Below are 26,946 nucleotides of genomic sequence, written 5' to 3' on the forward strand. Positions count from 1 at the left end.
GAGCTCACCTGGGCTCGCAGCGACGCCGCCGGGCTTTCCGGAGCGCCGCGCCTTGAGCTGCCGAGACCCGGTTCCTGCGGCGTGTCCGTCAGCCCGCCCGATCGAGCCCGGTCCCGCGCGCGCGCCGCGGCCCCGCCGAGCCTGCTGCCATGAAGCCAGCGTGAGTAGGGGGTCGCCGAGAGGGACGGACGGACGGGAGGCGGCGGGCACCCGGGCCGGAGGCTCTGCTCCCAGCACCGCGGCCGGCCGCCGCCCCAGAGCCGGAGCCTCCGCCTGGGGTCTCTCCGGGCGCGGAGACCCCCGCCGCCCCGCCCTGGCTCCCCGCGGCGCGGAGAGGCCGGCCCAGTCGGAGAGGGTGGCGCCGGGACCCCGGTTCCTGTAGGCGGGGTCGTCCTGAGGGCTCGGGGCCGCTGCACCGCGCCTGTCTCGGCTCCCTTGTCTCCCTCGGGTCGCTGGCGTGTGGGGCCGGGCGCGGTCCTGGGGCTCGGTCCTGGGTTGGGGGGCTCCCGGCCTGCCGGCGCCCGGGGCTGCCCGAGCCCGCACGACCACGCCCGCATTCCCGCACTCTGCAGAGCGATGGGCGGACTTCCTAAAGAGCTCAAAGCCGAAAGCTTTCTGTTAAAAAAATTTTTTTTTGAAAAGTCACACTAATTTTAGCTCCCGTTTCATCAGGGAATATGTTGAAAAAAAATTGTTTCGGTCATGTGCAATCCAAGTATTGACCATATTCCGCCGCATTTTGGTGCAAAATGTTCACCTAGCCTGCAGATAAGATAAAGGGAAAAAAAGTGGTAGGCCAGAGGGATGGTGAGACAGACTGAACGCCTTGCCCTGCGGCCCCTGGAATTCGAGGTTAGGACCTCCTTCTGGGGCACGAGGGTTAACAGTTCTGAACTGCTGACCACAGTTCCTCCTTGCAAGTGCTGTGCAGACGTAAATCTTGACGGACAGCCGCCTCCTTGTGCTTTTTGTAATTTATTTGCTTGTCTGCCTGTCGATGGAGGCTAGGTGTGCTTGTCCACATATATAAATGTATTTTAGGACAGATGTGGGCAGGTATGTGCAGATGCTTCAGATTTTAAATGCCTCTGTGAAATTGTTAAGAAAAATATGCGAAGCTGCTAAAGATCCAGAATTCATCCAAGAGTGAGTAATTACATTTGGCAACAAAAATGTATTCTGAACCAGACTTGAATTACTGCTGGGTGCGAGAGCCATGCCACTAGTGCAGTCGGTGAGGCTGATGCCGGCTCCTTGGAACTTCTAAGAGGCCATTTGATAAGCCCCAAGGGAGACTGTCTGTGCGTGAGTTCCACTGGTGGGTTTTGCCTGTTGCTGCAGAACTGAAATGTTCTCTCTGTGACCAGGAGGGCTAAGACACCCAGGAAACCTCTTGTGAAAAAAGGATCCCAGACGAACCTTAAAGACCCGGTCGGGGTAAGGTCTGCCTGTGGCTTCGTGCGTGTGCGCTCTTTCTTTAGGCCTGTTCTGTCTTTACGTGTGTGTTTGGAAGAAGAGATGTGGAACGTTGAGTCTAATGGTTTTACTGAACCGTGCAAAGCTGGTTCTGGCCCTGCAAGTTTATTTTCTCTAAAGGATTAATTCAAATGAAGTCTCTGGGCTGCATGCCTCCTGTCACTAATTGTAATCTGAGATATTTAGATAAGCAGACTTCTAGCGGGTTCATACTCTGGGTTTGGGGGGCCATCCCGCTCAGATCTGCCCCCAGTGACTGATGGCACGTGTCCCCAGGGAGCCCCAGCTCCAAGTCTCATAGAGAGACTGTGGTATAGACAGCAGAGTCAGTCTCATGCCCACTCATAACTGCAAGTATTTCACTCTTGTGTGTGGGAAGTGCCTGTAGCCAGCGGCGACTGGGAGGGCGTGGGTTGGCTGTGGGTCTTCTCGGCCTCCCCCTCGCTGGCACTGCAGTGGGTCCCTGGGTCTGAGTTTGGGATTGGGGTGCTTGGTACACGCAGTTTCCCTGCCACCCCACCCCCTCTCCCTTCTTTGTGTATGAAGTGTTAGGTTAAGCTGGCAAAGTGTTAATCGACAGTTCCCAAGAATTCTAGCAGCTTTTTAAAGCTACCTCCTTGCGTGATCGATTGTTGGTTTTGAGAGATGTTTCTGTTAGTAGTATGACAGCAATAATGAAGGGAAGCTGTGCAGTTTGATACTTTGTTATCACAATTATACTTTTGTGTGTATTTTAAGTCTTTTCTCATATCTGACCTGTCTGTTTGCTTTTGCCAACAATGAGTAGTAGGTTTGGTTTTGGGGGCCCTACGTGTAGATCTCTTGACTTGAGAGACTAAGTGCTTTTGGAATGAGTGAACGGGAAGCACAAATGGAGACCAGGCCTCCGCCCAAGCGTCCTGTTTCTGCAGGTGTACTGCAGGGTGCGGCCGCTGAGCTTTCCTGACCAGGAGTGCTGCATAGAAGTGATCAGTAACACAACTGTTCAGCTGCACACCCCGGAGGGCTACAGACTCAACAGGAATGGAGACTACAAGGAGGTAATTTCCGCTGGGAACCAAGTTGTTTTTACTGGCTGTGTCGTCTCCTTAATGGCTTTTCCATTTGTAAACTTTTTAAGGTTTATTATTTACTTGAAAGGCAGAGTGACACAGACGGGGGAGATGTGGATCTTTTATCTGCTTATTCATTCCCCAAATGCCTCTAACAGCCAGGGCTGGGCCAGGTTGAAACCAGGAGTTGGGAACTCCATCTAGGTCTCCCATGTGGGTGGCAAGGACCCTAGTCCTTGGGCCAGCATGCTTGCCCAGGTGCATTAGCAGGAAGCTGGATTGCAAATGGAGTAGCTGAGCCTTGAACCAGCACTCTGATGTGGGGGGCGGGCATTCCAAGCCTGCTGCACCACAGTGTAAATTTAACAGAGTCGCATGTGATTCCACTTTGCTGAAAGACTCATGTACTTCACTGTAGCGACTGTATATGCAGTGGTTTTGATTTCTAGAATATAGAGACACAGCTTTGGCATGCTGGATGGGCTATGGGCCTAATTGGTGTAGACACTGGGTGTTTGTTTTTTAGAGCACACATTAAGGATAGTTTGATGTGGATGACAAATGATTATGCCAGGCAGTTGATAAACATAGAATTTCGTGTGTGGAAATAAAAGAAACATTTAATAACAAACCTTGTATACTTAACGAAGCGTTCTTTTTTTATTTTTAAGATTTATTTTATTTATTTGAAAGTCAGAGTTAGAGAGAGAGAGAGAGATATCTTCCCATCTGCTTGTTCACTCCCCAATTGGCTGCAATGGCCAGAGCTGCGCCAGTCTGAAGCCAGGAGCTTCTTCCAGGTCTCCCACGTAGGTGCAGGGGCCCAAGGACTTGGGCCATCTTCCAGTTTTCCCAGGCCATAGCAGAGAGCTGGATTGTAAGTGGAGCAGCCGGGACTAGAACTAACGCCCATATGGGATGCCAGCACTGCAGGTGACGGCTTTACCCACTAAGCCACAGCACTGGCCCCACGAAGCGTTCTTACATTTAGTAAACTGTTGAGTTCAGTTGAACAAACCTTTGCTGAGCTGCTGTCTGGAGGGTGGGAGAGCCCTCGCTTTTATGGATTGATGACTTGTTTGGGACGGTGTTAGCAGATGAGTGGTCACGGGGAGGAGGGGGTCGGCTGTGCTGAAGTGGGCAGGGCTGTGGGGCTGCAGGGGCGGCTGTGCCTTCAGGCTGCCGTGGCACCGCTGTGGCACTGCCCTTCCAGAGCTAACCGTGGCCTCTGTTGCTAGCGTTGTCCCCGTGCTCGGCTCTCTGCGGCCCCTCCCCTTGGCACTCTCCTGCCCCCCTCCCGCTCTCTGCTCTCCTGTCTCACTGGTCACCCTTAGCTGACTTCTTGTCCTTTTCCAGCCTCCAAGTACAGGACTGGGCCGTGCCCAGGGGCCTGTTTTCTGCCACCCTTGCCCATGACAGTCCCTGTCTGGTGTGGAGAAAGCTGACGTTTTTATCCGTAGCCTAAACCTTTGCTCAAGCTCTAGGTGCCAGCTGACAGCCGCTTGCTTGAGATCGCTGCTCGGAGGCCACACAGGCTTGTTAGCGTGTGCACGTCTAGAAGGGAGCTCTTGACTTTTCTCCTCCAAATAACTTCCCCCAGTCTTCTCATGTAATGGCGCCAGCATCTGTCTGTCCAGGGGTTCAAGTCACGGACCTGGTGCCTACTGTCTACTGGCCTGTCCTCCTGTCTGGTTCATAGTCCCGTCAGTCCTACTGCAAAGTATGTCTTGCTTGAAACTGTTCAGTTCTGTCTCCACTGCTGCCAGCCTCATCTGAGCCTGGTCGCTGAGACCAGACTTCCCAGACTGCACTGGAGGAGCGGCTTTCTCAGTTCTCAGCGCTTCGTAGCTGCTGACCCTTTTGTGCAGTTCGTGCTGGCTGGAGCTAACCTTGAGAGACGAGAGACACGGGCATTTAGTGTGCTCCGTGCGGTGAGCCTGTTGGACACAGGCTGCCTGTTGGGCCCCCATCAACTGGTTACGAACGTCTCTAAACATTTAGGTAGACAGGTATCCTGGCCGAGACTGCTGGAGCTGAGTGGAGTGCCTGCTTCCGTTTGGAATGTCTGTGCTGATCCATTTTCCACGGAGCAGCCACAATGAGCTTTTAAAGCATAAACAAAGTTGCATTTCTTGTCTAAAACCTTTCAAGGGTCTTTGAATGGCAAAATCCTGGTGTCTGTCCTGTGTGTCTCCAGCCTCATCTTTCAGCGCTCATGCAGTCCCTGAGCCCCTTGGGAGAGCCAGAATCCTGCCTGATGGCTGGTGCCTTAGCTAGGACTTCTCTGTCCCCTGCTCCTGGCCTGCTCCCTGCCACCGTGTTGGGTTTCAGCTTAGCACCTCCTCAGGGCGCCCCACTTCCCTGTCAGAAGTCACAGCCCCCCGATGAGTAGCCACATCCCGTGTGCTATTTGTCTCTCTCCTGCCCTGTGAGGTAAACCTCAGAGGGAAATGCATCTTACATATGCCCTGTCTGTCAGGCACTCAGTAGACGCGGATGAAGCCTGGGTGAGGGTGTGGGGGCCCTGGTGGGGTTCAGACCTGTCACTGCCTCATGACAGGGCAGCCTCATACTGCCCTAGGGATGGCTGTGACACTAACCAGCCGCAGGGGCCTGGGCAAGTTCCTCCTGTAGGCCTTTGTTTTCTTTACTTAGGAAGGAAGGAGGCGGCTGGCGCTGTGGCACAGTAGGTTAATCCTGTGCCTGCGGTGCCAGCATCCCATATGGGTGCCGGTTCTAATCCTGGCTGCCCCGCTTCCAACTCAGCTCTCTGCTGTGGCCTGGGAAGGCAGTGAAGGATGGCCCAAGTGCTTGCGCCCTGCACCCACACCCGCACGGGAGACTGGGAAGAAGCACCTGCTCCTGGCTTTGGATCAGCGCAGCTCTGGCCATTGCAGCCATTTGGGGAGTGAACCAATGGAAGGAAGACCTTTCGGTCTGTCTCTCCCTCTCACTGTCTGTAACTCTACCTCTCAAATAAATAAATAAATCTTAAAAAAAAAAAAAGGAAGGAGCTGTACCTGAGGACGAGGTCACCTGTTTACCAGTCTGTAATTAGGGTTATGTAGGTAGGACATGAGTTTTTAGTGGGGACTTAGATTTGAAGGCTGTGCGTGGGGTAGGTGTTTGGCCTGTGAGTGAGATGTCTGCATTCCATCTCATAGTGCCTGGGTTTTAGGTGTCCACTCTGCTCCTAATTCCAGCTTTGTGCCAGCACACACCCTGGGAGGCAGCAGATCCTGTCACGTAGTGGGTTCCTGCCACCCAGTGAGAGACTGAAGTGCAGATCTGGCTTCTAGCTTTGGCCTGGCCCAGTCCTGGCCATTACAGCCACTGTGTCGTCAGCAGATGGTGGGGCATGCTTCTGCTTGCACACTCTCTCTCTTCCCCCCATTCCTTCCCTTTACTCCCTCAAATAAATAAGAATCAAATACAACCAATTTTAGAAAAACAAATATTTTTTCTTTACATGTCTTAGATGTTCATAGAGAAACATTCCGGGTTTAAACAGATGTATTTCCAGTGGAATTTGTCTAAATGCGTTTTGTTTTGTCTCCCTGCACAGACTCAGTATTCATTTAAGCAAGTATTTGGCACTCATACCACTCAGAAGGAGCTCTTCGATGTGGTGGCCAGTCCCTTGGTAGATGACCTCATCCATGGCAAAAACGGTATCGTTCTTGGAGTTTTGTTGGATTTTCCTTTTTCTCCTCTCCTTTTAAAAGTTATATGTTTAGCTTATGTTTGGCATTGAATTCAGATTTACTTTGAGAGTGCTGTTAATTTTGTCCAGCTGGTTAATTTCTTTGTGCTTTTAAATGCAGTGGAGAACTATTACAAGTGGAGGACGTTCAGGATGGAACTCACTGTGACTTGTTACCCTGTAGGTCTCCTTTTCACATATGGGGTGACAGGAAGTGGAAAGACCCACACGATGACCGGTTCCCCAGGGGAAGGAGGGCTGCTTCCTCGCTCTCTGGACATGATCTTTAACAGCATAGGGTCGTTTCAAGCTAAGCGATACGTGAGTGTAATTCTTTGTGTTGGGACTGCTTCGCTGTAGACGGGGATCGCGGTGCTGCAGGACACGGTGGTGTTAAGGGAGAGAACCGAAGCACTGGGTCTGTTTTGAAAACCGAACTGTGTCTCACTATTAACCATTTCTTATTTCTTGAGTATGTTCATGGAAGTGAATTTTAGACGCATGGTCTGATTTTTGCCCTGCCTCAGGTGTTTAAGTCTAACGACAGGAACAGCATGGACATACAGTGTGAGGTTGATGCCCTGTTGGAGCGCCAGAAGAGGGAAGCCATGCCCAACCCCAAGACCCCCTCCAGCAAGTGAGTCGTCGTGTTTCTGTGGGGTCCCAGGGTTCTGCCTGTGCTTTCCCCAGGGTGGGGCAGGTGATAAGTGAGTGGAGAATTGGTCTGACAGTTAGTTGGTTTTCGCGAGGTCAGAGCTGAGGCATGTTCTTGCATTCTTGGCTCTCCAGTACCCTTTGAGTCATTGTCATGAGAAGGTGCCTCTGTGCGTGGGGGAGGCTGTCAAAGTCTGTGTTGTGTATCTGGGAGGATGTGGGGGTACTACTGGGGGACCGTGAGTGTGAACACAGCTGCTTTGGGAGTTTCTGCTCATTATGGTGGGTCATTTATATCATCTCTTTTTTTAAGATTGATTTATTTCTTAGGCAGAGTTATGGGGTGGGAGGGGCCAGAGACGGTATTGTGGTGTAGCAGATAAAGCTGCAGCCTGTGATGCCAGCATCCCATATGAGTGCCAGTTTGAGTCCTGGCCACTCCACTTCCGACCCAACTCCCTGCTAATGCGCCTGGGAAAGCAGCTGTACCCACATGGGAGACCCAGAAGAAACTCCTGGCTCCTGGCTTTGGAGCAGTTCAGCTCTGGAAGTTGTGGCCATTTGGGGAGCAAACCAGCAGATGTAAAATCTTTCTCTCTGTCTCTCCCTTTCTCTTTCTGTAACTCTGCCTTTCAAATTAATAAATTTAAAAAAAAGGGAGAGAGAAAATCTCCCATCCACTGGTTTACTTCCTGGTGGCCACAAAAGCCAGGGCTGGTGCCAAGCCAAAGCCCAGACTCTGGAACTCCATGTGGGTCTCCCACATGGGTGCAGAGACCCAAGCACTTGGGTCGTCTTCTGCTGCTTTCCGAGGTCCCTTAGCAGGGAGATGGATCAGAAGTGGAGTAGCCAGGACTCAAACTGGCCCCCGTATGGGATGTTGGTGTCACAGACCACTGTGCCACAACACCGGCCCCCATTTATGTCATTTCTGAGTTTTCTCTTGAGATCATCTCCTTTTGATATTGATTCAGAATATATACTAAAATCAGACACTTTTGTTTTTGTGTTTTAGACGACAAGTAGATCCAGAGTTTGCAGACATGATAACTGTCCGAGAATTCTGCAAAGCAGAAGAGGTTGATGAAGACAGTGTCTATGGAGTGTTTGTCTCTTACATTGAAATATATAATAATTACATATATGATCTATTAGAAGAAGTGCCTTTTGACCCCACCAAGCCCAAGTAAGTAATGAGGAGAAGCCCTCTTGGCTGCTAACCTCGGGGGAGTCACTTACCTCACTGATTCTTGCTTTTGTCAGCTATAAATTTCAGCTGCGAATGCTTGCCTTTGTTTTCAGAATGAAGATAGAACTTTAATCCTGTAGCTGGTGCTCAGTGAGAACTTCGGTTACTCACTGGGTGTGTGGTTGTAGAGAACCAGTGGGTGGAGGCAGGTGAGGGGCAGAATGAGCCAGGCAGTCAGCGCAGAGTGCTCTGGAGACCTTGGCCTGTGGCCGTGCCTTTAGAAGGACCTTAGTTAATTATGTAAGGAAGTGGCCCTGTCCGTGCACCCTGGGCCACCCTGGAGAACCTGACTCAGTGTTGGCAGTTCTGTAGCTGTTGTAGTAGCCACACATGTCTTGGCGATCTCTGCAGAATGCAGCCGAGAGCTGTTGTCTGCACGGTGATGCTCAGAGACCTCTCCCTGGGTGGTAGGAAGTGACGGCTGCCTTGTCCCTGATGGAGGAAAAGGGCTGCTCCTTCAGCTTCCCTCGGTCTCCATTGCGGAGACTGAAGCCCAGTTCTCCACTGGCGTCACAGAAGAGAAATCTGCATGTGTGCACGTTGGCTCTGGAATCTTGGGTCTCATTAGTGTCTGATCTCCAAGTGCTGGTTTTGTTCTCAGGTTAAAGGCTGGTCTTCAATGCTGCCTTTTTTTTTTTTTTTTAAGGTTTATTTATTTTATTTGAAAGTTTCAGAGTCAGAGAGGGGGAGAGAGATCCTTCATCTGTTGGTTCACTCCCCAAATGGCTGCAATGGCCAGTGCTGGTCCAGGCTAAAGCCAGGAGCCTGGAACTTCATCTGGGTCTCCCATGTAGGTGCAGGGGTCCAAGCGCTTGGGCCAGCTTCTGCTGCTTTCCCAGGCACATTAGCAGGGAGCTGTGTTGAAAGTGAAGCAGCTGTGACTTGAACTGACACCCATATGGGATGCCAGCATTGCTGGCAATGGCTTAACCCGGTATGCCACAGCACTGGCCCCAGGCCATAAGTAATATGAAGAGCCATGCCTTGTCTTTAACTTCTGTGTGTATAAGTCATGGAACAATACTGGAGGAACAGTGGGATTGAGAAAACCATTGGAAGGAGGACAGGTGTCAACATCAACTTTTATTTCCACAAAAATACGTAGATTCTGGTTGAGTGCACAGATGGAAGTCTCTGTGGTTCTTACTGAGTCGTGTGTCCGAGCAGGGATCTGCATGCAGAGTCCCTGGATTTGCATCTGCATGGATTAGAAAAACAATCACAAAGTTGCTAGTATTAATTCCAGAAGTTTATGTGAAGAAAGACTGCCCCCTTTTGCTTTTGTTCTATGAACCCTTCCTCGAATGAGAACCTTACAAAGGAACTGATTACTGGAGTGACCTCTCTACCACGGGGATATTGGTGTTAGGAAAGAAATACATGGGGTTGGATTATAGAGAAGTACGTGAGGACCTTAAGAGGCATTGCTTTTAATATTGACTAAGTACTTTCCTGTTCATTTCAAGTGTCAGCTGTCTTGCCTCTAGTTTTACGTGTACCATTTTCCCAAAGTGTTCTGAAGTCAGTCGTTGCTACCAGTTAGATTCCTTTCTGTCTGTTTGTGTTCAATTTTTGTTTGCTTAGTTATAAATGAAATGATTTTCAAAGGACCCTATCTTGATTTGATTTGATTTGATTATGTGAAAGCCAAATAAAAGTGACTTTTGTGTCTTCTGACCTTCCTGGGTAACTCCTTGAATGAGCTTGTTTGGCCCTGCACCCAGATGTAGTTTGTTAGCTTGTTTGAGCTGGTTGAAGAGCATTGCAAGGGGGGGATTTTAAGATCCCAGCCCGTGCCTGTCACTTAGTCTGCACTGAACGTTTTGCTGGGACACGGCTGCTGGAGGAGAGTAACTTCTGTATTCCTTTGGTAGGTGGAACACATTCGGCACGCCCTTGAGGAACCCAGATATTGTGTATGTGTCTGTGTCGGCTCTTTCTTGTTTTCAGGAGAGGGTGCAGTTATGCTAGTGGCTGGCATCTGTGGCATGTTTGCATATATGTTGTTTTTCATCGGCACTAGGCTGCCTGTGACCTCTAAGCCTGCCTGGCTTCCTGAAAAATCTGCCATTGACTCTCGGTAATGGTGGCTGGTAGATGTCTCTACCCTCACCATTCGTAGGACTGAGGCCAAGCAAGCAGTGCCTTTATCCATCCCCTATCCTACCGTACAGACCAAAACTTGAAGAGCCACTTTGAAAGGATTGCCACTCCTGGTATATACCAAACTCTTTCTGAATTTGCTGTCTGCTTTTGCTGGTGAAGTCAGAACTATTCTGTCTGCTGCTCTGTTTGAATTAGGAAAGTGCTAGATCTTAACCTGTGCATGTGATGGTCCTCGACTTCCACTTTGGTCTCTGTCTGTTCGTGTTGTTTCATGTGCTGTTAGAGCAAAGCTTTCCAGATAAAATTAGTTCCTGCTATCCTGTTAGGTAACTAATCATGGCTAGCTATCCGTATAGTGTGATCTGAGTTTAACATTGCTTTAGAGTCTTATGTAAACTTACCTCCATTGTGAGGATGGATGTCGTGTTGCCTGGCATTTTAGTCCTAGTCTTAAGTGAAGATCTTATTCTCTCTTAGTTTTAGGAAACTAACCTGTTTTTTCTTCCCCGTAGACTTCCACAGTCTAAAATGCTTCGTGAAGATAAGAACCATAACATGTATGTTGCAGGATGTACAGAAGTGGAAGTGAAGTCTACTGAGGAGGCTTTTGAAGTTTTCTGGAGAGGTTAGAGCAGAACTGAGCATGGCCATCGTCATTTGACAGTAATCCTTTTTATGAGAGAGCGTGTATGAGTATAAGGAAGTGGCTGAGTTCCGGTATAATCAATGACTTCTCTGTTGTCATAGGCCAGAAAAAGAGACGGATTGCTAACACCCATTTGAATCGCGAGTCCAGCCGTTCGCACAGTGTGTTCAACATTAAGTTAGTGCAGGCGCCCCTAGATGCAGATGGAGACAATGTCCTACAGGTAAGGCTATATAGTTGGAATTAGAGTTAAATTAGGGAGGTTTTGTTGCAATAAAATTGTTCTATCAGAACCTGGAAAAAAGTTTGCAGATCTTTAAAACAGTGTATTCATTGGAAGAGATAAAATAACGTGTGACGTGTGAGTCATTGTTTTTTCTCTGCCGACTCGTCCTGTGTGTGGAACTCTACATTGTGGTTTTTGAATGGCAGCAATTGGTGGCCAGTGTCCCATGTCACTCGTCCCTTGGCTGATAGGCAGTAGGCCCCTGTCTGCTGATTCACTGCTGGGCCCACTGAGCTACAAGGCTTATGTCGCTAAACACCATTTGTGTCTGAGTAGATGTAATTTGATAGTTCTAAGCGGTTCACGTGTAGCTGTATTCAGACCCTAGCATGAAATCCTGGCTTATGAAGGTTCATAAATGGCTGGAGGACATGGTACTGAAGATGACCAGGATTGGAATGCTGATTTCTGTTCAATTACTAGCACTGCAACCTCACTGCAGCAGACCCTCTTCCCGGGGGCGTAATCACTGCAGGAGGCGGTGCACAGCAGGTTCTCCGTTCCTCGTGTGGCCGACGGTCAGCATTTGTTAATGACAGCTGCCACGTGGTTATAAGCTGACCTTCCATACACATGTGGTTTCCTTTGAGTCACATCTAATGTAACAGTATCACCTAGGTGTCTCTTGACTTTGATTTATTTTTATACAATTTATTTAGAGTATTATGAAATTATTAGGTTAGTATAAAACTATTAAATAGCTGATCGTATAGAAAAATTTAGTATAGCCCTATTTGGATTCACAGTTTCTTCCCCAGTATTTGTTGAGTTTCTGCTGAGTGCTAGAGATAGAGTCCCTGCCCTCAGGGAGCTTATGGTCTGATGTGGGAGGGAGCCCAGACAACGGGTAAATAACCATTAGTGTCCTGATCAACCTGGCATGCTCCCCTGAAACAGGTATCCCTAGCCCTTCCTGCGTATTTTGTACAAATGTCATATTCATGAAAACTTAGTAGCTGTTGGCTTGAATCTATTTAAAGAACGTTGTAAACCAATGATAACATTTTAGGTTATTGGCTTTGTGGTCTTCCTTTCAGGAAAAAGAACAAATTATTATAAGCCAGTTATCCTTAGTGGATCTTGCTGGAAGTGAAAGAACTAACCGGACCAAAGCAGAAGGGAATAGATTACGCGAAGCTGGTGAGTACAACATAGAACTTGATTATTGCTGCAACTTTAAAAACTTAGGATGCCAGTTTATTACCTGCTTATCCTTAGGTGGTTTAAGCCTGACAGTCTTCAGTTTAATTAGTTTGGAGGCTAAGGTTTAATGGTCAGTGCTGTTTTTTTAGTTTTGCTGTTTTGGTATCTTTCTATTACAACACAGTAATTTCTTTAAGAATAAGGAAGAATGGATAAAATAAGTTATATTCATATTGAAAGAGTTACCTGTGATTACTGGCATTGTAGGCGGTGCCCAGTCCTTGAAATTAAGCGACCTAGCAGTCACTCCAGCACTCGTCATCAGCTTCGGGAGGTGTGAGGCCCTGGACAGTGAGGGCAACTGGGGGAAGTGTGTGTGTGACCTTTCCTTGGTCTAGTTATATGCACTGTGTTTGATGTTAATAATCATTTAGAGGCCGGACTTGAATGCAGATATAAAGGCTGAAGCCCTGCCAGAGAGAGATGGGCTGTTTGGGTGGAGGGTGATGGATGTGAGCCCCAGGTTCTGTGGAGGTGCAGAGCGGTGCTGAGTGATCCAGTCTAGGGGTGTGCAGGGTTGGTACTTCAGGGGAGCAGAGTAAGCTGTGTGTCGGACAGGACTGAAGGATTTATGAAATGATTAAAAATGTAAGTTGGAAGACAGTAAAGACTCGAGTTTATGTGCTGAAGAGATGAAAAAGTTTTAAGTCCAGTGGTGCAAAATGGGGTCTTTTTGATCTCCTGCTACCTAGGCCAAAGGGTTCTTGCTTCTCACCTGATCACTGGAGTCTTGTGGGTGTAGTCTCTGTGTCTGGCATTGTGGCCCCAGTGCTAGGTACTGAATATTAAAGCTATGATTGGTGGAGGAAGGTCTCAGAAAAGGCAGAAGAATCTGGAAGAGGAAGGGTTAACCTTGATGGGAAAGGGAATTCAGCTGAGTCGTGAAGAAAGCTAGAAACCAGGGTCTTGATGCTTGGAGAAGGTAGAAGGCCTCTGAGTGCGGGTGGGGGCGCGGAGCACCGGGTAAGTGTCTGTTCTGGGGTGTGAGACGCCCGCCACTGTTTTCAGGGGTGGCCTACTGTGCTCCTGAGTGATGAAGATTGGGGTTTGGGCAACAACAGAATAAAGACCAGAACTTACTGGAGTCGAGGACGTCAGTCCTGTGACAGCAGCGTGTGTATGAGAGCCACTGTCCTCCTGGAAGTGGCCAGGGGCTGGCTTTCAGGAGGAGTTGAGGAGGGGGCATAAGCAGCTTCCCTCCATGGAGCCGCAGAGGGCCAGGGCACTGCCTTCTGGGCTGTAGGACCCATGCTGGAGCCTGTGCCCCCTTCCCAGTGTGAATGTATAATGCAGAGAGGATCACAGAGAAAGCCAGTTCTGTTGAAGTGTGTTTTAAAAAGCATTCTTACATTTGTCATACAGTAATTTATGTGCGTCTTTATTAAGGCATTAAATAAAAACCCAGCAGCAGGCCTAATAACTAAATAATCTGCACAGTAATGGTGAACATAAATTTTTTGATCAGCAGTGAACTATAATGTGAACACTCCAGGCACTCCCACTACTACTGTGTTTTTGGTCTACCTTTGTAACTGAAAGAACTGCTAAATTCCAGTTAGAGTTTAGTAAAAGTAAACATATAACTTATTTCCCATCTGAAAACACACTGCCTGAAATGTAGCTCCGGACAACATAGACCCCAGGTAAGGACCTGTGTCCATTAGGGAAAGATGCGAATGCGTCACTCAGGGGTTTGAGGATGATCCTGGTTCCTGAGAGCACTGTGGGAGGAAGAGGAGGGGAGACGGGGGAGGGAGGGAAAGCATGAATCGTGCAATAGTACAGGGGAGCGGGTGGGTCCTGTGTTTTGGAAGGCGTACCAAGGTTCTGCGGCGTCCTTGAGAGGCCAGGGGTGAAGGCGTGATGGAGTGAGCGGATCTTAATCCAGGCTCCAAATGCACATGCGGAAGCCTGCCTGCTCTCTTGGAGCTTGCCTTGGCCACACCCTGACGGGAGTGGTCAGAAGTAACAAGTATGCCTTCTAAGCAGTCCTTGTTGATCTGGGGAGGGAACGGAGTTGGTGGCTCCTGAGGCACGCACAAATTGGCTGTTGGAAATAGCATGGGCCCTGTGTGCAGGGGCACTCTGGGCTTGATGAGGCCTGCTTGACCCTGGAATGGGCATGCTTTAGAGAAAATATTTTAACATAAGGACATTACACATCCGCATCTAGTGCGCAGTTTCACAGGATTTAGAATTTGGGAGGAACCTTATGGATTGTAAGTGTAATGGTGCATTTATTCTGCCTGATGGAACCCTGAGGGATGGCTTTTAGCTTCTCCAGAAGTAGACTATTGAGAGACAGCCTGCGCCACGCATGGACAATTCTTCACATGGGGCCATGAGAATCTGTTATTTGTAGTAGTTACATGAAGTTGAGATTTTATAGACCACACTTTGTCTACTGTTGTGTTTTCTACCAGGTAACATAAATCAGTCACTGATGACGCTAAGAACGTGTATGGAAGTCCTGAGAGAGAACCAGATGTATGGGACCAACAAGGTAGGCGGCGGCCTTCTTGATCTTTTGTATGGTGTCACTCGTGTGCATCGTCGCCTTACAGGTTTGGGTTTGAACGTACTTACAGATGGTTCCGTATCGAGACTCCAAGTTAACCCATCTGTTCAAGAACTACTTTGATGGGGAAGGAAAAGTACGGATGATTGTGTGCGTGAATCCAAAGGCGGAAGACTACGAAGAAAGCTTGGTAGGTTTTCTGTGTTGGTCCTGTTAAGTCTCGAGTCTGCGCTGGGAAAACCTCTGTGGACGTGAAGAGTGGTGTTCTGAATGTTTTAAGGATGGGTGCTGAGCCTCTGGGGTAGAGAAGGGAGCTGCGGCCACTCCACCGTTGCTGCATTCGGTTCTTCCTCAAGGAGCACTTGCCTGGGCTCTTGACAAAACTCCACTTGCTTTGTGTTTTAGCAAGTCATGAGGTTTGCGGAAGTGACCCAAGAAGTAGAAGTGGCCAGGCCAGTAGACAAGGCGATCTGCGGTCTGACGCCTGGAAGGAGGTTCAGGAACCAGGCGCGAGGAGGTCCCATCGCTGACGGTAAGATCAGTGCTCTACCCTTCGCCCGCGGGTTGGTCTGTGTCTCCTTAAAGAGAACCAAGTCTGTTTTATATGAGAACTGTTTGTATGCTCTGTGTTCAAGAACCGAGGGCAAAAACATTTGGACCGAGATGTAGATGAGGTTTCTTCTCTTGCATACTGTCTCTGTCATTTGTAAGGAAGTAGAATTATGACAGCTCAAGCAATGCCGTGGGTGACTGGACTGGTGCTCTGATCACAGTGTTGGTTTGCCTCAGTCAGCACCTTCTCTCTGGTATAATGTGCTGCTGTTGTGTACTTCAACGCAGAGCCCTCCGTCCCCGGCGTGGTTTTACAGAGCTTCCCACCGTTGCCCTCGTGTGAAATCTTGGATATCAGTGATGAGCAGACACTCCCAAGGCTGATCGAGGCCTTAGAGAAGCGACATCGTCTTCGGCAAATGATGATTGACGAGTTTCACAAGCAAGGTAAGGGCAGGCGAGTTGGCAGGTGCGTCGCCCTCAGACACGGAAGGAACACACCGGGATGTGAGTGTTGGGTGTGCCTTTCCCTGGGAGCGATTTTGCAGGAGAGATTTCGTTCTCTGTGTTCTCAAGACGTTGTCTAATTAGGAGGACAGGAGTTTTCCCACAGCTCTTTTTTATATTCTAAGAAACTCAAAAAAAGTTGTGAGATAGTGATATTTCAGTTTCTGTATAGAAATGAAATTTGCTCAGAAAAGTAACTTGCCCAAGTCTTAACCAGTAGGCAGTACACAGGGGAATCAGCTCAGGTCTGATTGATCCCACTGCAGAGCTGTTTCTGTTTGTGCTTTTGTTATGTGGAAGCAGTTTGTTTGCTGTGGGGCTGGGAAAGGAGGCTCCTCCAGGGCAGGGTGAGGCTCTGTTTTCAGCACTACACAGAAAACCGCCCTGAATGTCTCTTATAGACTTGAGGTTCAGGTTCCTGATCTCTTTCCAAACTGATTTTCCTGTTACAGACTGATTTCACATGGATTTGCTTAGTTGCTACGTCGTATCTAATGTCTGCTAATAAAATTGAAACATTTGCTGATTCTGAATTGGAGTATAACTCGACCTCATGCTTTGGTTTCAGCTAATACTTTTAAAGCCATGTTACAAGAATGCGACAGTGCTGTTTTAAATAAAGAAAACTACATTCAAGGGAAACTAAATGAAAAAGAAAAGGTGATCTCAGGACAGAAATTGGAGATAGAACGTCTGGAGAAGAAGAACAAAACTTTAGAGTATAAGGTTTGTTTTGTCACTGCTGGACTGTGTATGGCCCGCTCAGCACTGCTCTCTGACTGATACTGCTGTTAAGTTGTACTTGGTTATTTATTAGTCTTCATTTCAGCCCAAAGTAGAGGAAGTATGAGTGACAAGTATAGGGAATAGGGATCATAATCTTGTTTAGTCTTAGGAATCTAGCAGTTGAGAAAATGTTGTCTGGCCCAAACAATGGATCCTTCTGGAAGACTTTTAGGGTTTTTGTGGTGATAGTGTGCTTTAAAAAAAAGTTTCGATTTAAAAAATTTATTTATTTGAAAGAGACAGAGAGGGAGAAAGAGCTCATCCACCTGTTCCCTTCCCAGATGCCCTTGGTGGCCAGGGCTGGGTGGAGGACGAAGCTGGGAACCAGGGACTTTGTTACTGAACTGTCACTGCTGCCTCTCAGGGGCTCTCTTAACAGGAAACTGGAGTTAGGACCTGGAGTCGGAAGTTGAACACAGGCACACTTCAACCACATCTTAAACCACTTAGCCAAACACCTTTCCCTTACTTTTTGATTAGAAGTGTTTCCTCACTATTTTTTTTTCCCAATTATCACATGAAATAAATGATTACATGAGAAAATGTAATAATGCCTTGGACAACATGACAATAGAGGGTACTTCAAAAAGTTCACGGAAAATGGAATTAAGACATAAATTTTGGTGCAGAATACTTTGAGAATCATGCGTAGTTTTTTTCATAATACACATTCTCCGTGAACTGCTGGGTGCTGATTGGATCCGTATCTGGTTTACAGGTCGGATTTTAAAAGTACAAACTCCGCATGAATGTCTCCCTGCAGGGAGAAGGAAATGCTGTCTCGGTGCTTGCTGTGGCACCGTGTAGTTCACGTTCGTTCTCATTCACCAAGGACCATTTGGAGGTGCAGGGCTTATATGCTCATTCGAGGGAGCGGCTGCTCTCAGTCATACAGTTTTCCTTCTTCTGAGCATAATCTGGGAAGTTAGAATTTTAGGTCTTAGTTGAGGGGAAAGTAATTTTCCCATGAAGTCAGTTTATAACTTTATCTTTCGGTGAGAGACTTGCTTATGAACAAGCTGCTATTTCTGAGAATGAAAGTCAGAATTCAGGTGACATTTTAAAGGATAATGGTGCTGGGCCTGGCGTTGTGGCATAGTGGGTTAAGCCACGTCTGCAGTGCTGGCATCCCATAAGGGCACATGTTTGAGTCCCAGCGGCTCTACTTCTGCCCCAGCTTCCTGCTAATGCACCTGGGAAAGCAGCAGAATATAGCCCAAGTGCTTGGGCCCCTGTACCCACACGGGAGACATGGAAGAAGCTCCTGGCCCCTGGCTTCAACCTGGCCCAAGCTCTGTCTGTTGCGGCCATTTGGGGAGTAGAACAGTGGATAGAAGATATTCTCTTTCTGTAACTGCCTTCCAAATAAAATAACAATAAATCTTTAAAAAAAAAAAAAAGATAATGGTGCTTTCTGCAAGCCTTATCTTTCCACAAGTGAGCCTGCGGTAGCAAATTAGAAAGAAGATTTTATAGCCACACAGAGTGTTTACCTGCCAAATACTGAGCTAACGGCTGCCTCCGCAGATCGAGATTTTAGAGAAGACAACGACCATCTATGAAGAGGACAAGCGCAATCTGCAGCAGGAGCTGGAAACCCAGAACCAGAAGCTTCAGCGACAGTTCTCTGACAAACGCAGATTAGAAGCCCGCTTACAAGGCATGGTGACAGAGACGACCATGAAGTGGCAGAAAGAATGTGTGAGTGTCGGGTGAATTCCTGCACTGCGGTCGGGGGTGGGAGATGCAGTGAGCTGGTGCACGTGATCGGTGCCACAGAATTAGAATGTAAATTGTCACTGAAAACCCGTAGGAGCGCCGAGTGGCGGCCACACAGCTGGAGATGCAGAATAAACTCTGGGTCAAAGATGAGAAGCTGAAGCAGCTGAAGGCTATTGTTACTGAACCCAAAACCGAGAAGCCCGAGAGACCCTCTCGGGAGCGGGACCGAGAAAAAGTGATTCCACGGTCTGCATCTCCCCCGCCGGTGCCTGTGAGTTATCTGCGGTGGGGGGTGGCTTAGTATTAGAGAGCTCGTTCAGACTAGATGGCTGTTTATGAGAATCAGTTTTTGTTTTCAGTTACTTAGTATGTTTCTCAAACTTCTATTTGAGATATTTTTAAATTTAGTGTAAGCACAAGTTTAGTAAGTACATCAATTTTAGTAATCATATGAATAGTTACTTACAATGTTGTCTTCATGTGCTAAAGTATAGATAAGTGATGACTTGTGTCTCAGTTTTTCAGTCTTGCTCATTAATGTCTCTCCAATTTTTTTAGCTTTCTAGTAACTCTATTGCTCAGATTCCCAACGGCCAGCAACTCATGAGCCAACCACAGCTACATAGGCGCTCTAACTCTTGCAGCAGCATTTCTGTAGCTTCCTGTATTTCGGAATGGGAGCAGAAAATTCCTCCGTACAACACACCTCTCAATGTCACATCTGTTGCAAGGCGTAGGCAGCGGGAGCCAGGACAAAGTCAAACTTGTATCGTGTCAGACAGAAGGCGAGGGGTGTACTGGCCTGAAGGCAGGGAGGTGGTCCCGACATTCAGAGAGGAGCTAGCAGTAGAAGAGGATCATTGCTGCAGGGTTGGTGCCAGATTTCTATGCTCTCCTCATAGACTTGCTTTGCTTTGCTCTTTGTAACTTTGTTCCAAATATTCAGGGGAAAGCTGGGTGGGCTCCAATACAAATAAGGTCTGATTTTTCTGGTAGTTAATTTGAAAGATTGAATCACCCCAAAAGTGAGGCCTGGCTCTTGACTGAGAAAGCCCAAACATTTCTGGCAACAGAATCAGCATCCTGTGTTTAGCAGACTCCCTCAGCCCTGGGGCATCCTAGGTGTGGTGTGTGCGTTTTGTATAATGTTGTTGAAAGTGAGTGCCTTAGAGCACACTTCCCAGGGTTTTTCTTTAGGTTCCCCTTTCTCAAATTACATCTTTTTTTTTTTTTTTTTTTTAATTGTTGTTCTTTTGAATTCCACTTTTTAACGTGGGTTATTTTACAAACAGGATACACTGGCTTCCTACCCCTTCCCTAGAGCTGCCTCTTGTTCGTTTACATAGGTGTGCCATCAATCTGTCCCTGAAGCTTTGGAAAGTAAGTCAGACTCACAGACTTTTGGATGCTATCAATAGAGTGAGCATATTGTCCTGCACAAGCACAACCTTTATCACCTCGCTTTATCTCCTCGAAGGAAGTGAACATTATAAATAAATACCCTCTAATCTCCCGGATTGTCCCCAAATGACTTCATTTTTCATCCATGATCCCATCAAAGCGAATGCCTGTCTGTTTGATCTCTTAGTATAGTCCAGCCCTTCCCTTGGATTTGCATGCTCTGGGCTGCTGGGAGGCGGCCAGGGCAGCTGTTTTGGAACTGCTGCAGGGCTACATGGCCGGTCAGTGCTCTTACTCTGCAGGCCTTTTACAAGGGCTTTGCCTCACTCAAACCTAAATCAATCAATCAAATAAATTCACTCGCTGTTTTTCTTCATATAAGGATAAAGGTAAAGTTTCCTTTGAATAAATAGACCAGGTTAAAATTGTGAATTGTATCTTTAGTCGAATTTTAACAGAACTTTTCTCCTAAACAAATTAATCCTGCGATACATATTTGCTTTTGGTTTTCTTACTGTGTAACTTGGGGCGGATGAGCGTCCCCTGAGGTGGCCCAAGGTCCCGTTTTTAAGGGACAGTGAGGAATCCCAGGGCATTTACCTCCAGCTGGACGTGTTCTCAGGGCTGAGGGTCTGTGCTTTGCCGATTTGGCTGCAACCTTCTTCGGGAGCAAATCATGGGGAATGGTCTTTCTGATCAACTCGAGTCAGTCCCTTTATGACACCGTTCATGGCCTGCTGGCCCCTGGCTTGGCCCTGAGGGGTGTAGGAGGGTTGACTAGAGCTCCTTTAACTTCTCACTTGAAATCCACACCTCTTAGAAGTGCAGCAGAAAAGTTACCCTAAGGTTAGTACCAAAATGTCTGTGTGTTGCTCAAAAATTATGTCAGGTGGCCTGAATTTATACTTCAAAGAGGAGAAGTTTTTTTCGGTATTTATTTCATCAGTGCTGGAGAAGTTTTTTTCGGTATTTATTTCATCAGTGCTGGTGGATTGCTAGTACAGACTGTCACTCGCTGAAGCTTATTTCAGAATGTGTTGCTGCCAGATGTGTCAAGGACACCCTCACTCTGCCAGGGGTAGCTCCGAAGGGCCAGACTTTGCTTGTTAACACCACTGAAACCATTCTGAGAATGCAGTTTCCTGCTTGCTTTGAACCTCAGTCTCTGTAGTGGCAACTGTTTGTGCTATAATTGGAGCAGTCACTAGTGCTTCATTTTTTTATAACTATATAGAACTATGGTCTTCTATATAATCATTTTCCAGAGAAATGTGGATTGTGAAACTGGGATTTCATGCTTGACTAACTCTGAAAGATTGGCATGTGAGGGACGTCACCATTTGTTTTCAGTTTTACGTACTATTAACTGTCACGTGTGTGAAAAAGATTTCTTTCTGTAGGCCGACTGTGCTAGATTTAACTTCCCCAGATTCACCTGGAATCTGAGTGCAAGCAACTAGGTTTTTACTGTATTAATAGAGACTGATTTGATATATTATATTTATTGGATTCTTGGGCCTGTATAAAATGTTTGCGAGGAAAACATTTGTATATTTTAGCCATTATTTGAACTTCTCATGAATTTTTGTTTGGAGATCTGAATATCTTAACTGAAAGTACTTAGAAGTACTTAATATTGTTTTACTCTTTTTTTCTGACAGTTATTACACCTTATGTACTGGAATGTTTTGTACTAAAGCTTCATCAGCTTTTAATATTCTTTTGTGTGTGGCTTTGCATAAGGAGTGTTTCCTCTTTTGTTTCAAGGTCTTGGACATGTGGAAGGCTTTTAATGATCTTGATGAAGATTTTTAAGAGTTGTGGGCCCAGTTAATCACCTCACAAATGCAGGAGTAGATAGTGGCTTTTTTTTTTTTTTATTATTTTAATTTTTTGACAGAGTGGACAGTGAGAGAGAAAGAGACAGAGAGAAAGGTCTTCCTTTGCTGTTGGTTCACCTTCCAATGGCTGCCGACTGATCCAAAGCCAGGAGCCAGGTGCTTCTCCTGGTCTCCTATGGGGTGCAGGGCCCAAGCACTTTGGCCATCCTCCACTGCACTCCCGGGCCATAGCATAGAGCTGGCCTGGAAGGGGGGCAACCGGGACAGAATCTGGTGCCCCGACAGGGACTAGAACCCGGTGTGCCTGCGCCGCAAGGTGGAGGATTAGCCTATTGAGCCGCGGCGCCGGCCGATAGTGGCTTTTGACTGAGAATACAGGATGAACTGTTGTGAGCGAGCACCTAAGCAGAAAAGGCTAGTAGCGTTATCAGAGTTTGTCACGTCAGCCTCTGTTGAATGTATAATGTACTAGTTGGTGTTACAAGGATGTCTGTCGGTTTCATGTTTAAAGAAGAGAATGTTTAAGTTGCTTAAATTACATATTTAGCTTTTGAAAAGGTTTGTTTTGATGCTGTCATCATTGAACAAACCTGCTGCACTTCTAATGCCTGTCAATTAATTCTGGGTTATGCTTCTTTCTCCATTCCTCTTTCAACCTGATCAGAACGCACCACCGATTCGTCCCCGCCACAGACGGTCACGCTCTGCGGGAGACAGATGGGTAGATCATAAGCCCGCCTCTAACGTGCACACTGAAACAGTCATGCAGCCACATGTCCCTCATGCCATCACAGTAGCTGTTGCAAATGAAAAGGCACTAGCTAAGTGTGAGAAGTACATGCTGACCCACCAGGAACTAGCCTCCGATGGGGAGATTGAAACCAAACTGATTAAGGTAAAGCCTCATTCACCCAGGAGACAACACATACTTCTAAAAAACCCAACTTAACGGAAAACCATTTGCCCTGTTGCTCTATTGATGTCACAGGCAGTGTCAGCTGGAACATGAATGAGTGATGGAACGCTTCTGGTAGCAGAAAATAAAAGCAGTTGCTTAGATTGTGAGACCATATCTTTTTAAACAGACTGAGATTCTTAGCTTGCATAGAACTCCAGGCTATATGGACTTTATTACTGAATGTTTAGTTTTAATCCCTACTTCAAAAGTAAATCTAAACCAAGAACTCCTACTTTGGCTGTGTCAGTTCTAGGTAAAGGCCCACATTAAAATCTGACCTATGAAAATGCCTCTGTGCAGAGCCGCCCAGATGCTTGCTGTCTCTGGAAGATCTCCTCTGTTAAGGGGCAGTGAATAATCAGGAGAGTAAAAGGCTTTTTAAATTCCATTAGAGGATACTTCTTAAAAATTTTAACTCTGGAAGGTAGTCCCTGTTTTGAATGACACTAGTAATTGTCCACTAAAATGTGCCATCTAAAGCTGAGAAATTGTTAGTTTAATTCACTCTATAAAGATGAGCCAATCGCCATCAGGGGAAAGTGGTTAAGCACTTTGATGTCAGATTTGGGTTGACATAAGCAGATTTTGGGGCTACTGAACAAGTAACTGTTTCTTCACTTGTAAATTCAGGGTATAAGCTGTTCTTTTAAATTTGAGGGGCTCTCAGAGAAGAAAGAACAGGGCCTTAGAAGGTGTAGAAATTCCAGGCAGGTGTCTTAACCCTCAATGGAGTTTTTAAATTACAAGTGGGACAAGAATTTTTGTTTGCGCAGTGATAGTGTTACAGATTACATTGTATTGGCTTCTTTGCTTTGGTGGAGGACGGATCTCAAATTTCTGAGTAACTCAGTACAGACTCCACGGTCCCAAGCACCATCTGGTTTTGTGGGTGGGAGTTTCCGTAAAGCAGTAGAATCTTGATATGTATTTAAATATGATATATGTGTATTCATCATTTGCATGTGTCGCGAGTGTAACAGTGACCTTTTCTCTTGGCTTTAGGGTGATGTTTTTAAAACAAGGGGTGGTGGACAAGCTGTTCAGTTTACTGATATTGAGACTTTAAAACAAGAATCAACAAGTGGGTGAGTGATCATCAAAGATGCTTTCCTAGCTGCTCTTTCTTGAGGAACAGAACATCCCGTGGAATTTACCACCAGCTCTCCCGAGGGGCGTAGATGGGTCCTCCCTGTTTGTAATATGTTTCCTGTTCTTAGATGCAGAAATAATTAGTGCATCGTGTTTCCCCTTTTTCAGTAGTCGGAAACGAAGATCATCCACAGTAGCACCCGCCCAGCCAGATGGCACAGAGTCTGAGTGGACCGATGTAGAGACAAGGGTAGGGGTGAAGATGAAACATTTGTCTGCTTAATAGAAATTAGGCTCGGCATGGTTGAACCCCGCAGCCGTAGACACGGCTGCTCTTTGCGGATGCTGAGGTAGGCTCTCCCACCGCCAGCGCGGCCCGGACGCCTGCTGCGAGCGCACCGGCCAAGGCATTCGTCCTGCTCTCCGGCTGACGAGAGGCCGCGTTTGCAGTGCGGCAGGAGGGCGCCGCGCTGGAGTCAGGGGAGCTAGTCTAGAAGGACCGGAGGGGTGTCCTCACGCCAGCTCACGGTCGTCCTCTGTAACACCTCTGACCAGGGGCTCCTGTGGATGGAACGTGGGAAGCAGAGGTCGGGAGGCTCTCAAGGACTCTCTTCTTCCTTACCTAACTAGAGGGAGGGTCCCAGCTGACCGTAGAGACCCTCCGGCTGCGAGTGTGTGGCCTCTGCCAGGAAGGGACCGCAGGGGTCTGAGCGTCTTTCTAACAGAGGTGTCTTGGAGATACCCGGGGAGAGCTGTCTGAACAGCGTTGTGTTTCCCAGACTGCTGAGAGGCGCTGACCTTGTCCTCTTCTGTCATTTTCCTCTCAGTGTTCCGTGGCTGTGGAGATGAGAGCGGGATCTCAGCTGGGACCTGGGTATCAGCATCACGCACAGCCCAAGTGAGCACTGTGAGGGGGGCCTCGCTGTGTGTTCCTCCTAGCACCCCCCCGCCACCCTACTTGCTGTAGAAGTGATCGTTTCCCCTGGAGGTGATGGAGCAAGGGCGGCGCTGGCCCTGTCCTGCCAGCGCTCCTGCAGGGAGTTGTGCACAACAGCCTTGTGTTCCCTCTCCTGACCTGCCAGTGCCGGCTGAGATCAGTGCAGCTGAGCCGCAGGACGTACGGTGTGATGGGGCCACACTTCGTCTTCTATGAAACTCAAACACTGGATTTCCTTGACATAGTGGAAACCCCTTCTTTGCAAATATCTGCCTGTGTACTATTTTTTTTTTTTTTTTAAGATTTATTTTGTTTATTTGATAGAGTTAGAGAAATAGAGAGAAAGCTCTTCCTTCTGCTGGTTTACTCTCTAAATGGCTGCAATGGCCGGAGCTGAGCTGATCTGAAGCCAGGAGCCAGGAGCTTCTTCCGGGTCTCCTGCATGGGTGCAGGGACCCAAGCACTTGGGCCATCTTCTACTGCTTTCCCAGGCACATCTGCAGAGGAACTGCAGTGGAAGTGGAGCAGCTGGGACTTGAACCGGCACCTGTATTGGATGCTGGCCCTGCAGGATAGGCTTTAGCCTACTGTGCCATAGCACCAGCCCCTGTGCAGTATTTTTAGCTCTTGTATTCCTTAGGCAGTTTGGAAAATGGTTGGGACAGGAGAAAGATGGGAGGTCCTGTGGTCTACATGTAACACTAGATAAGCGTATCTTACATGCTGTTTCCTTTCTCAGGACTTGAGTTTTCCCATGATAAACAGAGCTCAAAGCCCTACAAAAGATTTCTTTTACTACAAAGGGGTCACCAATTGCAAATTCCACACTAAATGTTGGGTTTGGTTTTAGGCGCAAGAAGCCATGAACAAGACAGCCCCAGTAGCGGCAGAGCGTCGTCACTGTTGCTGGTGACTGCTCCGAAGCCACGGAGAGCAGCCTCCTGCGGCCTCGCTGGACGTCCCAGACCTCAGCCCTGTCAGACACTGGCCTAGAGCAGCGCTTCCCTGATGGTTCCAAAGACACGCAGCAGTCAGCAGACCTTGTATATTATGTGCCTCACCGTATTTAATATTCCCAGCAGAGCAAGACCCCGGGCTCATTGCTGTATGGACTTTTTATAATGCTGTTTCTTGTATATTTCTTATGGACTTATAAACTAATTCACACAGCTGTTTGTCTTGGTATAATTAAGGTAATATCTAGATCACGCTTCGTTTTTTATTGTGACTTCTCCAGCTCTGGTCTGAGTATTTCTTGGGTTTTATAAACGAAACAAATGCTGCTATTGATTAGCTGCAAGAATGCACTTTAGACATATTTGACAATTGAAACTTTCAAAATAAAGATATCGGGACTGGCCCATAATAAAACCATTTTCAGAAGGTGTTTTGCATTTTGTATATATATACTCACTTTCTGACATTTAGATATGCCAAAAGAATTGAAATAAAAAGCACTCAGAACCACAGAGGTGTGATGGTCATTCATTTCACACACACACTAGCCGCAGCAAGCACGCGTCTCGCTTTCACCTGGCACTCTTCCTTGTGAACTGAATGAGAAGAAAGCCCTGGAAAATGCCCACGGGAAGTAATCTGTTAAATGGGAAATGCCTTTTTTGTCTGACAACCATAATTCCTACAGAATAAGTGCGCTCTCCCAGACATTTAAACAGAAAACACAGTTTGGCACAAAACAGAAAGCACTGTGGAAAATCCTGGTGAAATAGCTATTCTTGCCTGAGTGAGCCTGTTTGCTTGTTAAGTTTGCATTTCTTTTAAGGCTGAACTTTTTAACATGATAGTTTGTGCATTTTTAAAATCAATATTGAAAGGATGATATTAGTCCTGACCAAAAGCAGTTTCAAAGGCTAAGGAGAAAGACAATCCACGTGTCACTCAAAGTGTAATAGGAAAATTACATGTATTTTTAGAATGCTTCCTATTTCAGTAGAAACTCCAGGATTTTTCACTTATTTCAGAGGCAGAGAGGATTCTCAGGTACTTGTTCTGTCACCTGTTGCCAACCAATCCACTTTGGATTTGTAAAACTATAGTTCTGACACTGCCAAGTTCCCATGAAGGTGCGTTTTTTGGGTTTCTATTCTATTCTGATCCATGCATCTCTAGGCATCCCAGTAACACTTTGAAACATTGATCTAATATATACTTGCGCATCTTCTATGTGCCATGTTTTGGGCACAGGGATTGCAGTGGTGAAGTTTGTGTTCTTGGATTTTAATTAAGTCTGTCTGCTTTA

General features: G+C 47.2%; 1 protein-coding gene across 6 annotated transcripts; it reads left to right on the forward strand.

Moving 5' to 3' along the window:
* On the forward strand, positions 1 to 26,153 carry KIF23 (kinesin family member 23). Of its 6 annotated transcripts, XM_008249817.5 has the most exons (23): positions 1 to 160; positions 1,368 to 1,437; positions 2,388 to 2,516; positions 6,094 to 6,199; positions 6,416 to 6,552; positions 6,759 to 6,868; positions 7,901 to 8,071; positions 10,753 to 10,865; positions 10,988 to 11,109; positions 12,210 to 12,312; positions 14,799 to 14,878; positions 14,964 to 15,083; positions 15,299 to 15,425; positions 15,734 to 15,892; positions 16,521 to 16,678; positions 18,266 to 18,439; positions 18,552 to 18,731; positions 19,019 to 19,330; positions 22,367 to 22,597; positions 23,663 to 23,745; positions 23,918 to 23,999; positions 24,577 to 24,647; positions 25,537 to 26,153. In XM_008249817.5, the coding sequence occupies exons 1-23, from the start codon at positions 150 to 152 to the stop codon at positions 25,550 to 25,552; spliced, it is 2,865 nt and encodes a 954-aa protein (XP_008248039.1). In that variant the 5' UTR covers positions 1 to 149; the 3' UTR covers positions 25,553 to 26,153. The 6 variants fall into 6 exon arrangements, with proteins under 6 accessions (XP_008248039.1, XP_089166754.1, XP_008248040.1 ...); XM_089310628.1 differs by lacking the exon at positions 24,577 to 24,647; XM_008249818.5 differs by lacking the exon at positions 22,367 to 22,597.
* The last annotated feature ends 793 nt before the right edge of the window (positions 26,154 to 26,946 follow it).

This window comes from Oryctolagus cuniculus, chromosome 12 (assembly GCF_051225735.1).
Source record: "Oryctolagus cuniculus isolate XC-2025 breed Fujian yellow rabbit chromosome 12, ASM5122573v1, whole genome shotgun sequence".
Classification (NCBI taxonomy): Eukaryota; Metazoa; Chordata; class Mammalia; order Lagomorpha; family Leporidae; genus Oryctolagus; species Oryctolagus cuniculus.

Excerpts from the sequence above, each read along its gene's own strand:
- KIF23 (XM_008249817.5), top strand. Across the intron at positions 6,869-7,900 it reads CCCAAGACCCCCTCCAGCAA|ACGACAAGTAGATCCAGAGT; the intron begins GTGAGTCGTCGT and ends TTTGTGTTTTAG. Across the intron at positions 24,000-24,576 it reads GGACCGATGTAGAGACAAGG|TGTTCCGTGGCTGTGGAGAT; the intron begins GTAGGGGTGAAG and ends TTTTCCTCTCAG.